The 21,032-nt window shown below is 48.7% G+C and overlaps 1 protein-coding gene across 2 annotated transcripts; it reads right to left on the reverse strand.

Moving 5' to 3' along the window:
• Positions 1 to 1,037: 1,037 nt before the first annotated feature.
• On the reverse strand, positions 1,038 to 18,686 carry LOC119843000 (TBC1 domain family member 24-like). Of its 2 annotated transcripts, none has more exons than XM_043497435.1 (5): positions 18,601 to 18,686; positions 13,099 to 14,134; positions 11,227 to 11,385; positions 3,268 to 3,331; positions 1,038 to 2,179 (listed from the first exon to the last, which is right to left on the reverse strand). In XM_043497435.1, the coding sequence occupies exons 2-5, from the start codon at positions 14,055 to 14,057 to the stop codon at positions 2,045 to 2,047; spliced, it is 1,317 nt and encodes a 438-aa protein (XP_043353370.1). In that variant the 5' UTR covers positions 14,058 to 14,134; positions 18,601 to 18,686; the 3' UTR covers positions 1,038 to 2,044. The 2 variants fall into 2 exon arrangements, with proteins under 2 accessions (XP_043353370.1, XP_043353369.1); XM_043497434.1 differs by lacking the exon at positions 18,601 to 18,686 and adding an exon at positions 18,429 to 18,594.
• Positions 18,687 to 21,032: the final 2,346 nt, after the last annotated feature.

A 21,032-nucleotide genomic window follows, 5' to 3' on the forward strand; every position in this document is an offset into this window, starting at 1 on the left:
AGCCTTCCAAATCCTGCTACGGTTGATGTTCTGTGGGGTGGTTTGGTTGGCTGTTCATGTGGATATTAGAGGGAGGTCCATCAGTGGTGGCTGGTTGTTAGGGCTTACTAGTGCTAAACTCCACCAATAATGTCACTACAGTGTAGGATGGTTGTGGTACCACTGGGGGGATCTCCTGGTTGGGCTGAAAGGACTCCAGCTCTGTGTGGGAAGTGGGGCAGCTAACAATTCATGAATACTATATGGTTTTGTCTGATTGTTGTATGGGGGCTTACTGTCTGAATATGAGGTTAATTCAAGACAAGGCTGACTGCACATAGGGAGGAAAGTGTACTATGATTTCAGATAGCCACCCATTTGCCAACACTGAAGGGATAATGCAAAAGCCATTCCCATTGATAGTCTTCCTCCAATCCCCTGCTGAGCTCACCAGACCAGTTTGTCAAGGGGACAGGAGTCTGAGTCTTGGAAATTAAGATAAAGGGCTTCTGGCTGGACTAAAAGACTCTCTCTAGGGAGGGGAGGCAGTTACTGCTGAAAAGATGTTCTCACACACACAGACCCCCTGTGGAGGGTTTGAAGAAGCAATGGTGGTGTTTGTTCTCTGGGGGCCCCAGCAAAGCTTCGTTCTGGGATTGGGAGGAAAATGGGGGCAGTGAGGGTACTGGGAGAGGCCCAGAGAAGCAGTGGGTGACTCCCTCCAGAGCTGGTCCTGTCCCCCACCTTCCCCTGCCTGTGCTCAGCTCCTGCTCCCAGCTGGGGGCTCTGCTGTCTGGGCATTCCTGTTACTCAGCTCTGGCTCTAGGCTCCCAGCAGCTGGCTCCCCTGCCTGTTCCCAGTGTGCAGTGTCCCTGCGCAGACCCACATCTGAATCTCCTCCCCAATCCCCTCTGCCCGGCCAGGGGAGGGAAAAGGGCCAGAGCCGCCAGTAAGGGCCTTCTGCTTGGCTCACTGGGCATCAGCTGTTCCTTCCCGTTCCCTACTGGGCATGCCACTGTAAAGAGAGTCCTGCTACCTGGCTCCGGCTGGCTCTGGGCTCCTGGCAGCTCCGGCCCTTGCACTCCCTGGCTGTCAGGTAGCCCCTTTCACTCCCAGCTACAGGGCGTCCTCCAGGGTGGGGGCTCAGAGACAGATCAGCGTGGGTCCATGGTGAAGTGCAGGTGCCGGAGCCACCCTGAGCCTTGGGTGGAGCTACAGCTGGGTAGTGGGGCTGTCCTTACAGCAGAGCCCCCAGCGGGAGCAGGAGGAAGTAGTGGACACTGGCAGGCCAAATGAAAAGCCCTCACAGGCTGGTCTGAGCTTCAGGGTCCCCCCTGCTTCAGAGTCCTCTGTGGTTGCATGGTTTGCAGTGGCCTAGCACTGCCACTGTGAAGAAGCTAGACTGTCCTCAGCTCCCATCACAGGGGACTGAGCTCCGGGAAGATAGACATGCCTGCAGATCTTTTGTTCTTTGACAGTTCCTTTTTGCTCTTTATGTTTTATTCCTACTGTTAAGATTAAACCAACCTGTGCTTAAGACGGCTGCTCTGGTGTAAGCAGGCTGTCTGGTAACTATATACTCCACTAAGCACAGCTCCCAAAGGGAAGAACTGCAGGCACTGAACCCAGGTAGACTGCTGGGGAAGCCTGATAGTCCAGGGCTAGTCTGAGACTGTGAGAATTCTGCCCCAGGAGAGGTAAAGGCACGAGGGCTGACACCTGTGGGAATGCAAAGAGGGGTCAGAGGTGCTGCTAACCCTGTAACCATGACACAGTACTACTGAGGGTCTCCTGGTTTGGCGAGAGCCTGCTGCAGCTCCAACAGGCTACACTGTACCTTACACTGCAGGGTTTATTGCACCGAGAAGCATGGACTAGAGGGATGGAATGGAGAAGATACTGAGCTAGATGGATCTGACCTGACATAGGGATTTCTATGTTCCCCTGCATTCTCTTCTATCAGGACTGAGGAGCACTGGTGAATTGTCTCTAGTATCTCCCTGCTGTGCTATCTGAATTCTACAAGGGGTAACAAAAACCTCAACTAACCTTTAAAATATACAAATCATAAACAAGATACAGCAGGAAACAGAATCAGACTTACACTGAAAACAAAGCATTCTCCTGTTCCAAAGAAGCTGGACCTTCCCCCACTCTTTTTCCTTTCATTCCAGTCAGAAGAGAGGAATGCACCGCACACCTTGAAGGGGAGAGTAAGAAGAACAGTTTGGAGTTCACGACTCAGTCCAGCAGGAAAAGCATTACAAAGAGTGAATCCTGAAAACGACATACTGGCGAGCAGGGGTGAGGGCCGGGGTGGCAAAAGTAGATTTACCCACACATTCCTTTGAGTACCTTGATGTGGGCCCCATGTGGGAATTTCGAGAGCTGAGGTCCCCTGGGCAATATTTTTCCCAAAAGTGCAGTTCTACACAGAAAGGAAACTAAGGCTATGTCTACACTGCGCGCTTACAATGGCACGCCTTACAATGGCACGGCTGTACCGCTGCAGCCACGCTGTTGTAAGGTGTGCCATGTGGCTGCTCTTTATCACCGGGAGAGCTCTCTCCCAGCGAGAAAATAAAACCACCCCTAACAAGGGGCAGTAACTTCGTTGATGGGAGTGCGGCTCCCGCCGACAAAGTGCTGTTCACACCGGGGCTTTTCATTACTAAAACTTTTGTCATTCAGGGGGGAGGGACAGGGGGGCGTTCACACCCATTAGCGACGAAAGTGCCAGTGTAGACAGAGCCTAAGTAAAAATGGTCCCTTCTCACTCACCTGATCTGCCCCATATGTGGATCCAGGGCCACTACTTTAGTTTTAGTGACTAATATAAATTTTAAATCTTATTAGCCCTGCAGGGCCAGCCCAGCTATAGGAGAGGGGGATGGAATCTCTTCCTCCTTGTACATCTTCAGTGGGGTGGGTTACAAAGTTCCAATCAGTACTTTGGTGCAAACTCACAGAAGGCAATGGGACAGCCCAGTTATTCCAGTATAACTATCCTGATTCCCGAATAAGTATGAACACAAGAACGGCCATACTGAGTCAGACCAAGGCCCACCTAGTCCAGCATCCTGTCTTCTGACAGTGGCCAATCCCAGGTGCCCCAGAGGGAATAAACTGAACAGGTAATCATAAAGTGATCCATTCCCTGTCGCCCATTCCAAGCCTCTGTTTACCAAAGCTGGTGCAGCATATGGCTGCCATCTATGCATTTCTCCCCAGACCAGTCAGAAACTGGGACACACTCACAGCACTCTTCAATGTTTGGGAAATACTTACTTCCCCCTGCGTCGTTTTTATGAGCAGTACTGTTGGTTCGTAACCTTCACAGCATGAGTAAAACCTACAGTTGACAACAAAGAAAGTGGATTGGTTTGAGTTTGAAACTGATGAGAGAGAGACCTGGTTTGGCAATTTACCCTAGAGTTATTGGGTAGTGAGCCCAGCGGGTTGGCACATTCCTCGTTACTGGCCTTTGCAAAGTGGGATATAAATATATTAATACAGCCAGCACATGGTTGTGGCCTAACATTTCTTCCTAAGTGCTTCTTTGCCTGACTCCTTCAGGTATTGGAACATGATTGTGACAGGGTCACTCCCGACCTCACAAAAAACACTGCTGAGTCCCAGATCAGGTGCAAAAGACAAAAGGATTTTACCTGGCCATCGCTCCCTTCAGGCAGGGCCCCACCTGCAGCTGTCTTACCCAGCAACAACAGACTAGTCACTGGTAGCGAACCCAAGACAACAGCATTGCAACAGGCCTACCTGCCGTTGGGGAGGCGGCAGTCTCTAGTCAATTCCTGGCTCCCAGCTCAGCTTCTCTCACAGGGTACAGCTGCATTTGAGCTGGGAAGTGATGCCCTGGGTAAGTTTGTGGGTGGCTAGCCCAAGCTGCCACCGATACTGCTGTGGACACAGTGCTATTCTTAGGTGTGGGCACATCTGTGGGAGCTGGGAATCACACTCACAGAGGGAGAGCTGGAGGTCTGCTCTCCCACCCAGACAGCCCCCCAATGGGCTCTCCTCTTTTAGCCCTTCCCTTGCCACTGTAGTGGGACAGCGCTTCTTGACTACACAGCAGCTTGTTAACCCTTTCCAGGCCAGCATGGGGTTTGTACACTGCATCGCAGCGTGCTTTCCCATTGGTGGGCAATTTGCGGAATCACTGCTGTTGGAGGTACATGCAATTGCTCAGACAGGTTAATATTCATTAACTGGTTAATGAAACGGACAAGCAAGGCAGAGGCTGAGGCAACATCCCGTGCAGAGATTCAGGGACAGGCTGAACGACACCATTTCTGGTCTTGCACATTGCAGGCCTCAGACAAGCCAAGCCAATCCCCACAGCCTGTGATGTCCCCTCCCTATTACTGCTTATTTTTATCTCTGTTTTACCGCATTTCCTTCCAAACTGTCTCTTGACTTTTCTTTTCTCATGCTGCTCTCATGTTTTTCCTTGTTTTTTTGTCCTTGTATTTTATCCATGTGTGCCTTTTTTAATCATTGCAAAGCACCTTGGCTTCTGAATATAATTAAATAAAGACTCACGTGGGGGGTGGAGGGGGCTCTCTTCTGGCCTTCAGATTTGAGTCTGTGAAATTCCCTGTGGTTCCAAGTTTAAAGGGAAGAACCGACCCAGTTGTGATGGGAACTGGTTGAGACCCACCTCGTGTCTTTAAGAAAGAGCAGTCAAAATGAGGCTATTTCCCGGACAGCAGCTGCTCAGAGGGGGTGTGACACTAGAGATGGCATCACTAGGGGCAGACAGTCCCACCTGTATCACTGAGGCTCAGGTTGGGAGAGAGGAGACACAAATGGCCAGATCCACAAAATATTTAGGCACCTAATTCCCCTTGATTTCAGTGGAAGTTAGGCACCTAAATACTTCCGAGGATCTGGGCCAGAGAGCTCACAAGTACAGGTTAACACGGTTACCATAGCCGTGAAACTGATGTCCCCAGGTCCACCACGGTGGAGTGGAGGGTGAGCGAGTGAGAGAGCTACAGCAGAATGGAGATGGTTAGCAAAGGCTGTGGCATCTCCTGGGTCACTTCATTCTGCCGTGCTGCCACATCATAGAGAGAAGATACCTCATTCCTGAGCCAGTAATGCCATCTGTATCTCTGCATGGTGATATAATTCAGGTGATTACATCTCCTGCTGTAGGACATCACCTGGTCCCAAGAAGGGTTCAGGGGGAATTTCCCCCTCCTGCACTATCGACCAGGTGTGTCATAGGGTTTTTCACCTTCCTCTCAAGTATCAGCTGTTGGCCATTGCTGGAGGCAGGGTCTTGGATGAGGTGGACCTGAGGTGATACAGGAAGTTATCTGTCACCAGATGTCTAACTGCAGAGATTCCTGATCATTGGCACAGGATTAAATTGATCCCTGGGGTTAGGGGTCAGAAGGAATTTCCCGTTAGGGCAGACTGGCAGGACCATGGGGTTGAGGGAGTTCACCTTCTTCTAGACCACTGAGCCAGAGTCCCTTGTTAGCTCCTTGCCACAGGGGTGTTAGGTATCAGTGGCCCTCTGCCATTCTGCATTTGTTGCTCCATCACGCGTTTGGGCAGGTTCTACAGCAGTCAGGGCACCCTAGAGAGCCGCCATCTCCATCACATTCCCAGGGGCTCACAGAGATGGGGCTACAGACCCTGCAGGAGAGTGAAACAGTCCCTTGTCATTCCACTGTCTGGCCCCTTGATGTGGCAGCAAATTGGATGTGATGTGTCCAGCCCCTCCCCAAAGTGCCCTGGGTCCCAGCAGTTTGCTCGTTTTTCCAGCAGCATCGATTATGGTGGCTGTCAGCCCGCAGTTTCCTTGCCATTTGGTTTCCCTTCCCCAGTAACCAGATTTCCCTTCTGAGCCATGTCTGATGCCCTCTCCTCCCTCCTCTTCCCCCATCCCGGCTGCCTGTCCTGCTTACACTGTAGGAAAATAGGAGAGCATTTTCCTGCCTCCCTCTGCAGTGGGGTGGTCAGCAAGAGGGAGCTTGATCTGTATGTTGAATTGCACCTTCCACCTCAAAGCATTTTACACCCATTCATTGTCACCCCCATTTCTCAGCTAGGGAAACAGCCACAGACTGGTTAAGGTCACAAATGGAATCGCATCAGCGCCAGAAACAGTCCTGGCTTTAGAAGCCCTCACCACAGCATGTAGCTGGAAGAGCAAGGGTTCCAGTTCAGGAGAGGAGAGTCTCTTTGCCAGCCAGACTGGGAGGAGAGAGAGTGAGAAGTAGAGCAGCCAGAGGAGGAGGGGAAAGAGCAGCAAGGATGGAGAGGACTCCAGAATACTTATGTGAGCCTCTAGATCAGGAGCCATTTTTGTGCACTGCAAGATAAGGTAGCAAGGACCCCGATCCTGGAATTGTTAGGCCCAGCACACATGATGGCACGTTGGTAGGGTGATCAGATGTCCCAATTTTATAGGGACAGTCCTGATTTTGGGGACTTTTTCTTATATAGGTACCTATTATCCCTCACCCCCGTCCCGATTTTTCACACTTGCTGTCTGGTCACCCTACACATTAGATTTGTAAGAGTTACTGATGACCAGGGCTGCATTGATGGATACAGATATTGAATTGATGTGTTCTCGCTCCTTCTGTACAGGGTGATTCCAGATGAGTTGCCCCTCCCTCTTTCTCCAAGGCCATGTCCCCATTATTAGATGGTCTTTCCTTGCATTTTTCCCATCACTTCCTCTCTGTGGATTGCAGCTTATGTAATTCCCTGTCTAGGTTTTACAGGAGTTTCCATTGCCATCCTGGAGGTGGTGATGGTATATTGTGGGGGATCAGGTGCCATATTTTACACTACTAGCATTTACAACCCAAGGGCTTTACTCATCCTCGACAGAACCCATGTGATTTATCTTGTAGGGAAGCACTTGACCCAGGATCTCTTTGGTTAGGGGTTCAGAGAACCTGTTTCAAATACAAAAAGAAAAGGAGTACTTGTGGCACCTTAGAGACTAACAAATTTATTAGAGCATAAGCTTTCGTGAGCTACAGCTCACTTCATCGGATGCATTTCTTGTCACCATGGAAGGTTTTCCTCCTTTTTGAGAATACAGACTAACACGGCTGCTACTCTGAAACCTGTTTCAAATACAGCAAGCCACAGCAACCTGTAAAAGATTGAGGAGAACAATAGCTGCTCTATTGTTATGTTAAACAGCCTGCCCGTGCAAACTCATAAAAGGGGAGTGGCAGAAGCCATTCATCATTTAGCTCCAGCAACTTGTGTGTTGGTGTAGTAACTGAGGAAGTCGCCATATTATGGATATGCTAAAGCCATAAGTTTTGCTCAGCGAAGCGGGCAATTGTTCAGCTCAATCCAGACATAAAATCTCGCCACACATCCTAAGCTTGATTCCCAGGCTTAGAATAAAAAGACCGAACTGGGTGGTGTGGTTGCAGGGCAAGCTTTGTTTTAACCTGGATGTTTTTCTTAAATGTTATGAACCTGAGATTCTTCAGTCTTTGTGCCCTTGGAGCCAGATTCTGCCCTGTGGTTTCTGAGCGGCTCCGGTCTGGAGGCTTTAGGCCCCCTTGGGACTGCCGGGATTCCAGCCCAGCCCACCCTGTGTAAGTCAGAGCAGCTGCACTGCAGCACAGATTCTGCATAGCAGGAGAGGACTCGCAGGTCTGGAACCTCAGGCCTGCTGGTTCCTGCCATGTCCATGCTGCTGCTCAACAGCTCTGGCAAAGTGGGGAATGGCAGCGAGTGAGCCCTACCGGTTCAAGCAGCACTGGATGTTCTGCCCACGCAGGTCCTGACTGATGGAGCCAAATGCGTTCCCTGATTGGCCCAGGTGCACTATTTAAGGCCTAGGGAAAACACCTGGAGGCCGTCTGTCTGTGGTGGATCTGTGGCTTGCTGCTGAAAACAGATTCTGTTATGTACTCCTGATACCTTGTCTGGTTCCTGCCCCTGCCCCCGTCCCTGTCCCTGATACTTGGCCTCACTCCTACTTCCCTGCTGCACTCCTGACGCCTCGCCCTGCCTCGATTTCACTAATGCTACTTCATCTGACTTGCTCAGCTCTGACCTGATTCCAGAGCATGATGGATTGCTGCTTCTAGCCTTGACCCTCTAGACTGACCTTGGACCATGTTATCAAGTCCTCTCCAACCCAAGCTCTGGCCTTGACCTGCACTCCCATAGCTGGGGTCCTGACACTGCATATACTTCCCTTCCATGCCCCCAGCATGCCCTCTGTGCTGGGATTAGCGAGGGTGGGTGGCAGAGGACCAATTATGTTAGCCCTGCACTGCTCCTGCATCCACTGAAGTCTTCCCCAGCCCCTTGCGTGTTATTTGCAGCCTGGGGCCAGGCACCGGAGTGGCAGCCAGAACCAACCCATTACCATCAATCAAGGGCTCATTTAGTAGCACAGTATCAGCTCCGTGTCTGTATGCTGGCGCAGAGAGCCTCCCCTCCCTTTGGAGTTGGCTGCCTGATCTAAACACAAGAGGAGCAGCGAGCGCGCTGTAGAACATGTTAATTCCATTTAAGCAGGGTTTTGGTGGAGACCATAAAAATAGCACCTGCTGGAAAGGGAGGGGTATAAAATCAAGGCCTGACTCTGATTTTACAGTCATTCTTCTCGGGTGTAACCCCATTTGACTCAGTTACTCCTGGTTTACCCCACTGTAATCGAGATCAGAATAAAAGGCCGGACCCTGCTGAGATCAGTGGCCAAACTCTCCAATGCCAGAAGGCCACAGTCTGCTTTTTGTCTAAACTGTGAAACCTGCATAAATAAATAATTTCACAAGCATCCCTCGCTACATGCAGTTAAGAAGAAGCATGACCTTTTTTTAGCAAACACTTATGGGAAAGGAAAGAGAAGTACAAAGGAGTAATATGTGCCTTAAGATACTAGAAGAATCTTGTCAAGGTTGCTAAGTATACAATATATTCTACTTTAGCTGTCCTGTGTTGAGAAGTAAGTGTGGCCTGACTGTCTAAGATGAGACGAGGGTTGCTAATGAAAGTGGCATCTCAGTTTTAGCTGAAGCAAATGCTCCAACGTGAGTGTTTGCACATCTCATGTCATTATTCTTTGGTTTCTTTTATCCAAAGAAGTCTTTAAATGCCCTTTTATCCCACCACATTCCCACCCCCCAAAAAAACAACAAAAAACAAAACCCAAGTCCAGAAGCCCAGCACTTGTGAGCCCTGGCTAGAATCGCAAATGTGGTGTGCGTAGCCCAGGCACTCAGGACTTGGGTTTGATGGGGTCCTCAATCAGGGAGCCCCACAATCTGCTGCAAAACTGGCTCTGAACACTGCGATCTGGGAAGCAGCGGAAGGTATCCTGAGATGCCTACCCATACTGCAGTGTGCTGCAATTGACCAATTGACGCTGTGTACATGCATGGGGTGGGTGTTTCAAAAGCATTCTGCACTGTCCTAACTCCAAGTCAATGGAAGTACTGACATCAGTAGAGTTAGGTAAGCACTGAATGCTTTGGAAAATCTCACTCATGGCTTCAAATGCAATATGGGGTGCACCGGTGCAAGCCCTAATGCAATGTGACCTCACACACTCAGTAGTTGCATTGGTTTAGCTAAGTCAGTGTCAGCTCTCCTGGGGCAACTTGTGTCTACACAAGCCCCAGAGTGGAGTAGAGGGGAATCATACATAGGGTTAGAAGGGACCATAAGGGTCAGCTAGTCTAAGATTATTCTAGGGAAGATGATTATTTTTGGAAGGGGGCAGTAAGATCTTTGGAGGAAGAAGGATTGGAAGATGTGTGTGTGTGGGGGGTGGAAAATCATGAGAAAGAAAGGAAGAAAGACCAGGATCAGTTTAAGTCCTGGTGCCTATCTAGCACGTGTAGTGCAGCTACTGCTACTAGCTGGTCCCTTTGGCTATCTCAGTTTGGGCTTGGCTGCCCCAGTGTTTTACTTTCTCCTCTGCCCCAGAGAAGGCGCCTCTGGGAACCAGTAACACACAGGAGCTGCCTTTTATTATGAAGCATTGTGGGGACAGGAGCTGTGCCCTGTCTGTGAGCTGACATTCCAGCGCTGCTCCCTGCCATGCACTGAAGGCTGCTGCCTTTGCATCCTGTGCTGCAGGCTCCCTCTCTTGTTCTTAGGACACGCTGCATCTGCACAGGCCAAGGGGAGGGAAAGCAAGTTCTGAGCCTGGCAGACAAATGTGAGCTGGAGCCAAGAGGGGATGATCAATGCCTGGGCACTGGCTGTCGCTGGAGTGAAAGGAGGGGTTGGAAATCCTCATTCACAAGCCCATTACAATTGGCTCCACTGCACGTTGGATCAGGGCTGGGGAGCCCATTTAACGCTCAACTATTTGCTAATTTTCAAACTGGAGAGGTGACGGTGAAGTTCACCACTTGCCATTTGCTCTGTGGTGCTTCCATAAGTTGGATCAGAGAGCAGGAGCAAAGTCTGACTGCCTGTCTGTCTGTCCAGGCATTTACACCTTGCTCGCCACTGTGGTCACTGCGTGTCTGGTCCTCTAACACTGCCAGCTAAGGAGGGCTCGGCAGAAGCCACAGCCACGTGAAGCGAACAGCAGTTTAATGTATGAGACTGTACTTCCTCTGCAGGAAGGATGGAGGGGGCAGAACACAGACTGGGGATTGGTGTGCCCAGTACATGCTTGCTCAGGGGAGGAGGAGCAAGATAGGCTTTTTCCCAAGGTTCATACTTAACAAGCTCCAAGGGCAAAGGGAGCTTTTATTCCTTATACATGGACTCACAGCTCTAGACACATCCCCTCTTAACATGCCTCAGCCTTGACCTAGAGGGACCACCTCTAGAGAGAGAGAGAGAACTGAGTTCAGTCTTCATGACCCATTCAGTCCTTGGCCTCTCCCCAGCAAGGATGAGAGTGAGGGTGGTTTTGTGCTGTGGACACCTGTCCCCAGTGGATTGGACCGAGACTCAGCAAACTCATTGCACCCCAGGTAAAACAGCCATCAAACAGAATATGTGCGTTTAAGATTTAGAAAGGAGTGACTCTACAGAAACCTTTGTCAAGCTATCTATGCCATGGGCCTAAGGGAAGTTCATCCAACAGACCATCTGTCTTTGGAACCTGCTCAGATATTATTTCCTTTCCTTGGCTAAACATGTTGGGCCAGATCCTCCACTGATGTAAATCAGGGTAGTGCCATTGACGATGATGGCACTATGCCTATTTACATCACCTGAGGATCTGGTCCATTGTCTCTAATTTTGCAGTTGTCCCTGTACCTTTGCAGGCTGTATCCGTTTTCTGAGGTGGAGAATAACAGGACAGGTGGGAATAAGGAGAATCGCTCAGGAATCCAAGACCACACGATGCGCATCTCCTGAGCAGTTACGATGGCGGAGCTGAAATTCAGCATGTCTACTGCCAGGTGGAACAGCTGCCTGTGGGAGGGAGGAAAAATTTCAGCGGCGCACAGCTACCTTCACTTTCAGTAGTTCAAGACTGCGGTGTGTCTAAAAAATGGCGAACACAAGCACTTATTAAGTAATAACCTAGTCCCCAATGCTTCAGCTTTTCTTATGTCTTTTAGATTGGAAGCTCCCTGTTATTAATAAATTAATATCTCAATAGCTGCCCAGTCTTGAGCCTTGTTGTGTTAGGTGCTACACAGGAGGAGGGGCCATCTCTTCATCTTTGTTTGTCCACCACCTAGCACAACGGGGTCCTGATCCTGATTAACAGTAATCAGCTAAAATGCTCATCAATGTAACAGCACATGATTATGCATGGGGGCTGAGGACAGCATTGACAGACGTCTGTGGAGTCCCAAGCCAGGCAGAAGGGATGGCTAGGATGACCAGATGTCCCAATTTTATAGGGACAGTCCCGATATTTTGGGCTTTGTCTTACATAGGCACCTATTATCCCCTGCCCCCGTCCTGATTTTTCACACTTGCTATCTGGTCACCCTCGGGATGGCACTGGCAGGTTGGGTATAAGATGCATCAATGGGTCTATGTGGGTCAGCAGCTGGAATAGCAGAGTGCTGCAGGTCAGGCTGAGAAGCCCTGGCAGAGCTGTGTGTGTTTGTCATAGCACAGTACTAAGCACCAATGTCCTTAGCCCTTCACTGATACTAGTACAGTGCACTATGGTTAAATAGGAGACCCTTTCACAGGAAATGTACTTAACTGGGGACATCTCCCAGGCATGGGCATAGTTTGGGGAGATGGGGAACAGAGGAGGCATTGCCCCCCCAAAACTGCAAGCCTTGGACAGGTGTGGAATTCCCCTCCCCCCACCTACTTGTGGCCCTGTTGGCCTGACTGAAGATGCTCCCTCAAAAATAGATGTCAAACTACACCTATGCTCCCAGGAAACTTATTTAAGTGCTATGATACTTAATAGTCATGACTGCTGTTTGATTGCAATGGTGGTTCTGTTTAACAGGGACACCATCCATTGATTTTGTGGTGCTTAGTTACTTTGTGAGTTTCGAATTCATTGTGGTGCTCTGTGTTTGCTTCCCTAAAAATCATTCTCAGTCTCTCCATAGCTGGGAAACATCACAGGGTGTGTGACTTGCTTCACAACTGCCTTTTCCTGTCTGCTCCTTTCATGCCAACCACACCCGCTGGGCTGCCCCTTGCAGCTGTCCCAGTCAAGCTTAGTTCCTTTCCCAGTGCAGTTGGCACTTCTTTCTGACTCCATGCTCCAACTCTTCATCATGGAGGGCTCTGCAAGTCCCCAAACACCAGCATTACTGTTAAAAATGTGGTTTCTGCTCATCAGATATTCTAGTTAACAAGGCCAGCCAATGTGTGTGTGTGTGTGTGTGTGTAGTGGAGGGCCCAATTCAGCAATTTCTCCTTTATTTAATTTCTTTCCCTTATCAAAAAAGAAGGGAACCAGTGAGTACTGCTGTTTTCTGAATGCCACTCATCCTTCATGTAGTTAGTTACTCCAGTGACAATTTGTCTCTGAAGCAGCTGCAGAGATTGCATTGGAGAGAGGAATTAATTTGGCCCAATTTGTATAATTTCTGTTCATTCCCATTCTCTGTCAAGCATCTGTAAGGCCATCTCTCCCCAGTGGAGTTTGTAGTAGCAGTGAGGAACATCACGTGGCTATGCTGGTGAATTAATCAGTCTTACCTGCGCTGCACCACAGTTATGCCTTTCTCAGCCAGTGCTTTCCTGTTGGCCATCTGAAGAAGCCAGATTTCCTTGCGGGAGAACAGCCGAATACCAAAGGCTCTCTCCAGGAGCTTGTCAGCCGTCATGTACTCCCTAATGTTCTGCACGAAAGCCTTCAGTTCTCCCTTGACATTGGTCACTTCCAGTTCTCCGGAGGTCACTGAGAGCCTGTGTTGCCTCAGCAAGGCCAGAGCGATCCGGTAGAGGACTTTCTGTCCCTCCAGCAGGTACACATCAAGTATGCGGATAGCGTAATCAAACGGAAGGTCACCAAATATCCACTCCAACCATTCAGAATAGACCTCAAAGACATTCTCAGAGGTGCTGGCTATTAATCTGTGGGCTGCTGGGCAGTGCTTGTTGGCCAGATCCCCAAAAGTCATACAGGAGGCCTGGTGGGCCAGGAAGGACTGGTCTATGTAGCTGGTATGGGAGTCATTACAAGCGAGAAGGCGAGAGACATTCCCAAAGCACTGAGCTTCATCTTCACTGTAGTGCAGCAGCAGAGCCACCACAGCAGGGAGGATTGGGCTGTAGGTGATGTCGGGGAAGAGGTTGCCAAGGCAGATGAGTATTTTCTTCACGGCGGTTACACCTTCCATAGTCAAGCAGTAAGTTGGCATCCTGCACCCTCCAAGGAATTCAGGCAAGGGGTGGGAACTCACACTCTGCTTTCCAAATAGCCTGCTTGTGACATCCCTGTAAACCAGCGCGTCAGGGGTCACAAGCCGGCATGGGATGTGCTGGATGATCTGCTGGTAAGCCCGAGCTCTTAGCACATGGTTGGTAGCCCAATGGCCTTCTCTTGCCAGCTTTTTAAGCTCTTTGCTGGTTTGGGTGAGACTCTGACTGTGAGCACTTGGCTGCTGATCCAACTCGGGCATCTTATCCCAATCCACAAACTGTCCACAGTCCATGCAAGAGGATGCATCGATGTCCCAAGTCTCAGCCTCAGAGATGATCAGCGCTGGGACTTGAGGAGAATCAGCTGGCCCTATAGAGCAAAGACAAGGCAGGTGAGGTAATATCTGTTATTAGACCAACTTCTGTTGGTGAAAGAGACAAGCTTTCACGCTTACACAGAGCTCTTCCATAGAACAGACACTTTATTCAACACGATTCACCACCATCTGCCGGAGTGCTTGATTCTGTTTGACAGCTGCAGCTAAGGCCTGAGTCAACCTATTTGTATTTAAATAGTAAGAACATGTCTCTGCCCAAAGCAGGAAGTTCTTGTATTGGCTTTGGAGAACTAGAGCAGTTCTCATCATCTTCACCTATTCACAGGTGCTCTTTTACTGAACCTTCTGAACCAATATAATTGATTCATATCCCACTGAAATACTGGCCCTTCCCTGAATAAACCTGATATAGAGAGAACCTGTACCTGGTGCTGGTGGTATCTGGTGCCTTTTTAGCAGCATGCCAGGTGTCTTCTACCTAGATGTACCTGGCACCTTTAGCAGCATGGCAGGTACATTAAAAACTTAATTTAAAAAAAGTTAATATTTTAAGTCTCAAACTCTGACTTTGAGGCAATTAATAATTTGTGCCACTCAGGTAAATCAAACTTGGTGCGTATATGGGATGGACTGGCTGGGCCATCGAACAGGACAATATGCTACCAGTTCAGATCACAGTGGATATACCTCATGCCTGTTGCAGATTCTGTACCACTCAGAGACACTAACAGCTTCCTCCACAGTCCCCTCTCCCAACTCTCCTCTTCATGTGTCTGGTGAATGGCTGTATTTTTATCTGATGGGGAATACTAAAGAATTGTGCCCTGTCAGGCAAAAATGCAGTACCAGACAGTTCAGGATGCTGTGAGCTTCTCAAGCAGACTGGACCAGTCCATCCCCTGCTTATGTTACCGGAGATGGATTAAATTAAGGCTGTGCAGCTTCTGGATCCAAATCGCAATGCTGCTGACATAAAGCCAGGCAAAAGCAAAGGAGTGCAAACAATAGGCTTTACATCTTGCTCAAACTAGGCAGGTGACCCCTTCAGAGTTAGGTGCCTGGCTGCTGGTCCCCAGAGAGAGTCTGTTGTTGGATAATGTTTGAATAAGTGTGGAGGAAATGTTAGTCCTCCTCCTTCTCACCCGTCCCAATCCTTCCTGCCTTCTTAGCCACGGAAGATCCTGAACACAGCAGAACTTGCTCAGTTCCACAGAGCAGTGGAGAAGGGCATTCTGGGAGAGAGCATATAGCTTTGCTCAGGAGATGGGGTGGCAGAGAGGACCCTACCTATCCACCATCTATTCCCCCCAGTGCAGTGGGAGCAGGGCATTGGCAACCGGAGCCACTGCAATCCTGAGACCATCATGGCAACCGCTGAAATCACTGTGGTGTCGCTCATGGTTTGGGAGAGGATTCTTGGCTTCCCTTCCCAGCTCGGGGGTCTGTGTAATCAGGCTCTGAGCTGGGGTCAGGATTCGCCTCCAAAGATGCATGCTTTGGTCCGTGTACCCCATCGGATCTCTGGAAAGAGCCTGCTCTGGAACAGCAGCAGCATTGCACCGCAATCAAATATAATACACAGTGGGTGCCTCCTCCCAGGGACCTTTTAAGCAGCCAAGAGGCAGGTTACTGGACCACATTGATTCCACTACAATGGCAGCTCAACCACATGCTCTACAGTTTTCATTCAGCTTGTTATTCTTTATTGTTGACTGAGTGTTGTCACTGAGCCCGGCACCATGCAGGGTCAGGTACGCCCCCCCACCAGCATCAATGGAGCAGAGTGAAAACCACCAAAACCTGCTAGGGGGCCAAACTCTATGGCCTGCTCCCTCTCCCCCTAAATCCCACAGAAGCCCATGAAAAGTGTCCTGCCTTGTAGGCACCCTGACACCCGACTACGATTCCCTGAATTATTGGCACCTAGAAGTCACTGTGTTCTACTCTGAGGCTGGAAACTCCTGCCAATCTGCCCTCTGCTTCCAGGCACTTCAGGAGAGAACATGCGGGGACGGGGGTGCTGGAAAAGGAGTCCTTCTCTGCCCCTATTCAGGTGTGTCGTTGTTTGGTTCACTGTTTACTGCTTATACACAACATTTTGTAAACATGGTGTCTGTTCATGAGTCTTTTTTCTTTTACACCAGAGCCAGCCTGAACTTCAATTTGAACAGATCACCAAGATCTTGGGGAAAACGCCTCATGTTAGAAAGGAAGCCCCTTGTTTCCTCCCTCCCTGCTACAGGTCTCAAATCCACATGAGTCTGGCTTTGCATTGGATCTGTGCTTTAGCCAAAAGAGGGAAAAAGCCACCTGTAGGCAGGGAACTCTCTCTGGATCACTCATCTGAGGAGATCCCTATGTGTTCGTTATTTCAGCAAATTTATACAGTGCCTATCTGTTTATCCTAACCCTGAGACTGGCCAAAAATGAGCGCCTCGGAGAAGAACCTTTTGAAACGTTTCCCCTAGAGCTGTAAAGAGAGCTCAACTACAGCCTCTATGATGGGATGCTAATGCACTCCAGGTGGATGAGTTTCGCTAGAAATTTATTAATTGAAAGGATAGTTGATTAGCAGAACACATTAATTCTCTACTTACAATGGCTGGGCCCGGCCTTGGCAGGGAAGAGTCTTTGGTATGGAATATACTGCATTCACCAAGTGTGTTCTGGATGCACTGCTTTCAGACTGTGTATGTGTACAGCAAGTGTACAAGACTACAGACTCCCACTCCAGTCCAGATTGTACCCGCTGTAGGTATTACTGCTGTACTGATCAATCTCCCATGTAAGCAGCCACTCGGATTGAATAGGGTGTGTATGGGTGAAAGCAAGACAGTGGATTCATAGGTTCAGTGTGGGAGAAACACCTATTCTGAAGCAGAGACTTTAAAAATGGAAAAGTCTGATTTTAAAAAGTCGCTCCAGAGGAAATTCTGACCTGGCCAATCCACCCAAAGAATTAGCTGGCTTTCTGCCCTTGTGAGTAGTCAGCAATTTCCTTATTAATCTTACACATGTAGCTTGTGAATAATATACCAGGCCAACAGCAGCATTTGCATTTCATAATGCACTAAAATGGTGACACTTGGTACAAATACATGCATACAGGGGGAACAGCTGTCCCCAAGTATCAAGTCTCCCAGTGCATTCTGGGCTGGGGGTGGGTTTTTCCATAGGGATTATATGCATGACTGCTTTGCTCTTATATTGTAGTGTATAGCAAATTTAGGTATAATCCTACTCAAAAGCAGGCACTGGTTGTTTGTGTGGATGCTAGATTTTCTAATGTTTACCTTTCAAGATGTCTACGGTAGCACAAGCCAGTATGTAACCAGCATACGTAGAGTAATGGCTCCCATTGAAAATGGGACCCAATCTATGATATAATCTGAGTTCGCTGTCCTTACAACAGAGACAGTATAACTGAAGGCTGGCGGTAATTTTAGGAGCAGGATATATTCAGCTCACAAGGTTTATTTTGATCCAATATGTCTATATTCAAGCACAAACTAATGCTGGGAAGCTCCAGAGGGAGTTTCATAAGACCAGAGTCTTCTGGATCACCAGTACTTCCCAGAGCTCAGCTAGTCACAGGAAAATAGATGAATATTTCAGCCCTAGTCACTGGCCAGAAACCCTGACGTGCAATGACAAGAGGAAATGGAAATTTTGGGACCACTAACCAGGCTTCAGTGGGTACAAAATGGGCAGCTATAGTGCAAGCTTCCCCGTCCTATTGCACCCAGTCGTTCCCAGCAGTATGCCCCATCCCAGACCTGGGGCAAAGGAGAGTTCAGTCTCCGTGGTCTACTCCGTGGGGGCAGTCAGAGCACATTGTGATAGGCTGTTGTGTTGATTTTGATTAGATAGAGGCCCACCAACTCATTTCACACACGTCATTGAGCAACTGTCAGATGATAGCCAGATTTCTGTCTGTCAGTATAGATCCAAGCCAGGGACCTAGAGGTGCAAAGCCCCATCTCCCATTTACAGTCCCTTGAGCTATCCACTCCCTTGGTTCCATTTGGGTCAGACTAGTTCACCCATACATGTTGTAAAATATCTCTGTTTGATTTTAGCCTGTTAGCAATGAAGCACGTCCTTCAAAGCACCAGTGTGTCTCTAGAAAGCCAGCATCGCAGTGAAACATAGCAGAAACATGGCAGAGCACTAGAGGGGGGTTAGCGGGGCCCAACAGACCTCACACATAATGCAGCACTCGCATGGTTAAAAGAGATCAAATGCATCCTTTTTGTACCAGTTCTCTACCAGCTGCTGTACTTGTCTGTCTAGAAGGACATGGCTCCCTCTCAGGAGTGGCCTTACCTTGTGTGGCTTCCATATCACCTCCCCCTGAGCTCACCAGGGCCAAGTAGGACCTGCTCTTCTTTTCCAGCTGATCCAAAAGGAAATCTTCTGAAGCACCCCTTGGGGAGCCAGGCAGGCCCAGCCCAACCTGTAACATCTCTCCGGGATTATGTGTGAAATTATAACTCACCTAGCAAGCAGCTTCCGCTGGGCTTGGCTCCCACGCTGAATTTATTGCACCTGAGTCCTCGTAGGGTTAGCGCCCTTCACCCCCCCAAACACTTATTTGATGTAAACAATACAAGGGGTGGAGCTGTTAAAAAGTTCCACCAGCCACTTCCTAGCCCAGACCTCTTGTCTAGTGACAGGATGGGATGTAAATAAGCAACAGGGAGAGATAGTGATCAAAACAGCAATCATTTTCCCCCCAAGGGTAAACTTTATTTTCTTGTTCTTCAATTTATTCCTTACTTCAGTGTCACCAGAAAATTAGAGCCGTGTGCCAAACAGAGAGGCGGGGGCGGGGGTGGGGATTGCTCAATGTGTGTCCTCTAGTGACTGTCTGTCCTTGACCTGATGAAACATAAACCCAAAATATAATTTCCAGCCGCTTCCTGCTGAACTGTTTGGTTCTTGTTGAAGACCGAAATAGAATCATGTGTACAGCAAATGTCACGTGGCTCACCAGCGGGCTGCAGGATGCAAAGAGGAAAAACAAAATTATAGTCACTTACAGATGTGCCGCTTTGTTGAGCTGGGAGAGGAGCTTTTGATCAATAGGACGCATGTTGAAATGCAATTCTGGCTTGAACAACATGAAAGCAACACTTTGTCAGTACGTGCACCAGGGCCATTCAGGCCTTGCCTAGACAAGGACATTAGGAGTTATTTAAAATCATGTCAGCTAACCTCATTTGAAACACCACGAGACATAGTGTAAATGCAGCTGAACACCTTTAAGCCATATTAGCCGGGTGGGGTTTACGTTGGATTCAGTTTTGCCCTAGCTGGGGCAAAGCCTCGGAGAAGAACTGCCACAGCATTTCCCTCAGGGCCAAATGCTCCGTTGCCCTGCACCTTATAAAGTCATTTACACCTGTGTAAGATGCTACCATTCTCATTGCACCCATGTGGAGCACCCACTTTGTACTGTGTGAACGAGCACACATAGTGCAGGGCAGTGGAGAATTGATCCTTTATCTTCATGTCAAGAGAATACTCTCACCACTCCAGGGAACACCAATGTCAGTAAAAGGGGTTCACCCACTTCTGCTGTCAGGCTGTTCCTGCACATTGGCTTGACCTTGGGCTAAGGATTCTGGTACCAGGATAATATCTGATATCTCCTCTGCTCTCCTGAGTGTACACAGCCCCCGAAGAGGGCGGATCTGATGACCTTGTAGGTCTTTTCTATCTCAGTTCTATACAGTGTAATCCTTATGCTCAATTCTATCCCCTGGAGCAAGGAGGGAATTATGCCTTCCCTGGGGTTGTCCTGGAGCAGCACAACAATGCCTGCCCTGTACTGTGTCCTGGGTCCTAGGCACAATTGTGCTACCCTGACTCATGCCAAGTAGTCACTTACCACATGCACAGATCCCATTATTTCAATGCGCTGAAGTTATTTGCAGAGTAAGGGCTTGGCTACACTTACATTGTATAGCGCTCAAACTTGCTGGCTCAGGGGTGTGAAAAATCACCCCCCCACACCCGAGCGCAGCAAGTCTGAGAGCTTTAAAGCGCTAGTGTAAACAGGCTCCAAGTGCTCAGAGCTAATCCCCTCGTGGAGGTGGATTACCAGGAGCGCTAGGAGAGCTCTCTCCCAGCGCTCGCGAGCGACCACACTTGCACTTCAAAGCGCTGCCGTGGGAGCGTTCCCAAGACAGCGCTTTGAAGTTTCCAGTGTAGCCATGTTACTGCTCAGCTTGAGAAAGGGTGCCAGAGTCTGGCCTTTCATGTTGGAAGGTGCTAACAGCTGTTATATTACAAGCACAAAAGCATAGTAATTCCAGGCACATTTCCAATGCATTATCATTTTCTGGTTTGTTCCAGCTCAAGTTATTACTGATTGATTTATAGAGCCACAAAATGCTTTACAGAATTCCAAACTCTACATATATTCAAAAAAACATTGTTAAGGTTAAGAGTATAGCTCAATAGTTTAAAGGGGGAAAATACTTGACAAGAACATGGAAATGATCAAAAACCAAACATTAGAAACCTAGGAAATTCAGAGTTAAGGTTAGACTTAAAAGCAAGTCACATTTTTGAAAATACAGAAATCCTTCACTCAAGTAACCTTAATTCACTAATGACAGCAACAGCTGATCTTTCCTTCTTTGTTACTTTCGCATTTAATCCTGAATTTGCAGCGTCTGTCTATCTGTCTAATGTATTTAGGTCATGCTCTGATCAGATGTTTTTGTAAGTGTCTTATTTTTATCTCAAGGACTTCCTCTAAGAGCTTAAAGAAATGCTGTTCAGAATGGCATATGAAGTCCACCCCTCCTCATATATTGCTACTAGCAGTCTTATATTGGACCTCTATTCTTCATGCCAGCACTTGGTTTCACTCTCATCATTCAGGCACTCTGCCAAAGATTTTGGGGTCTTCTCTCCTGA

Source organism: Dermochelys coriacea, chromosome 14 (genome assembly GCF_009764565.3).
Source record: "Dermochelys coriacea isolate rDerCor1 chromosome 14, rDerCor1.pri.v4, whole genome shotgun sequence".
In the NCBI taxonomy this organism is placed as follows: domain Eukaryota; kingdom Metazoa; phylum Chordata; order Testudines; family Dermochelyidae; genus Dermochelys; species Dermochelys coriacea.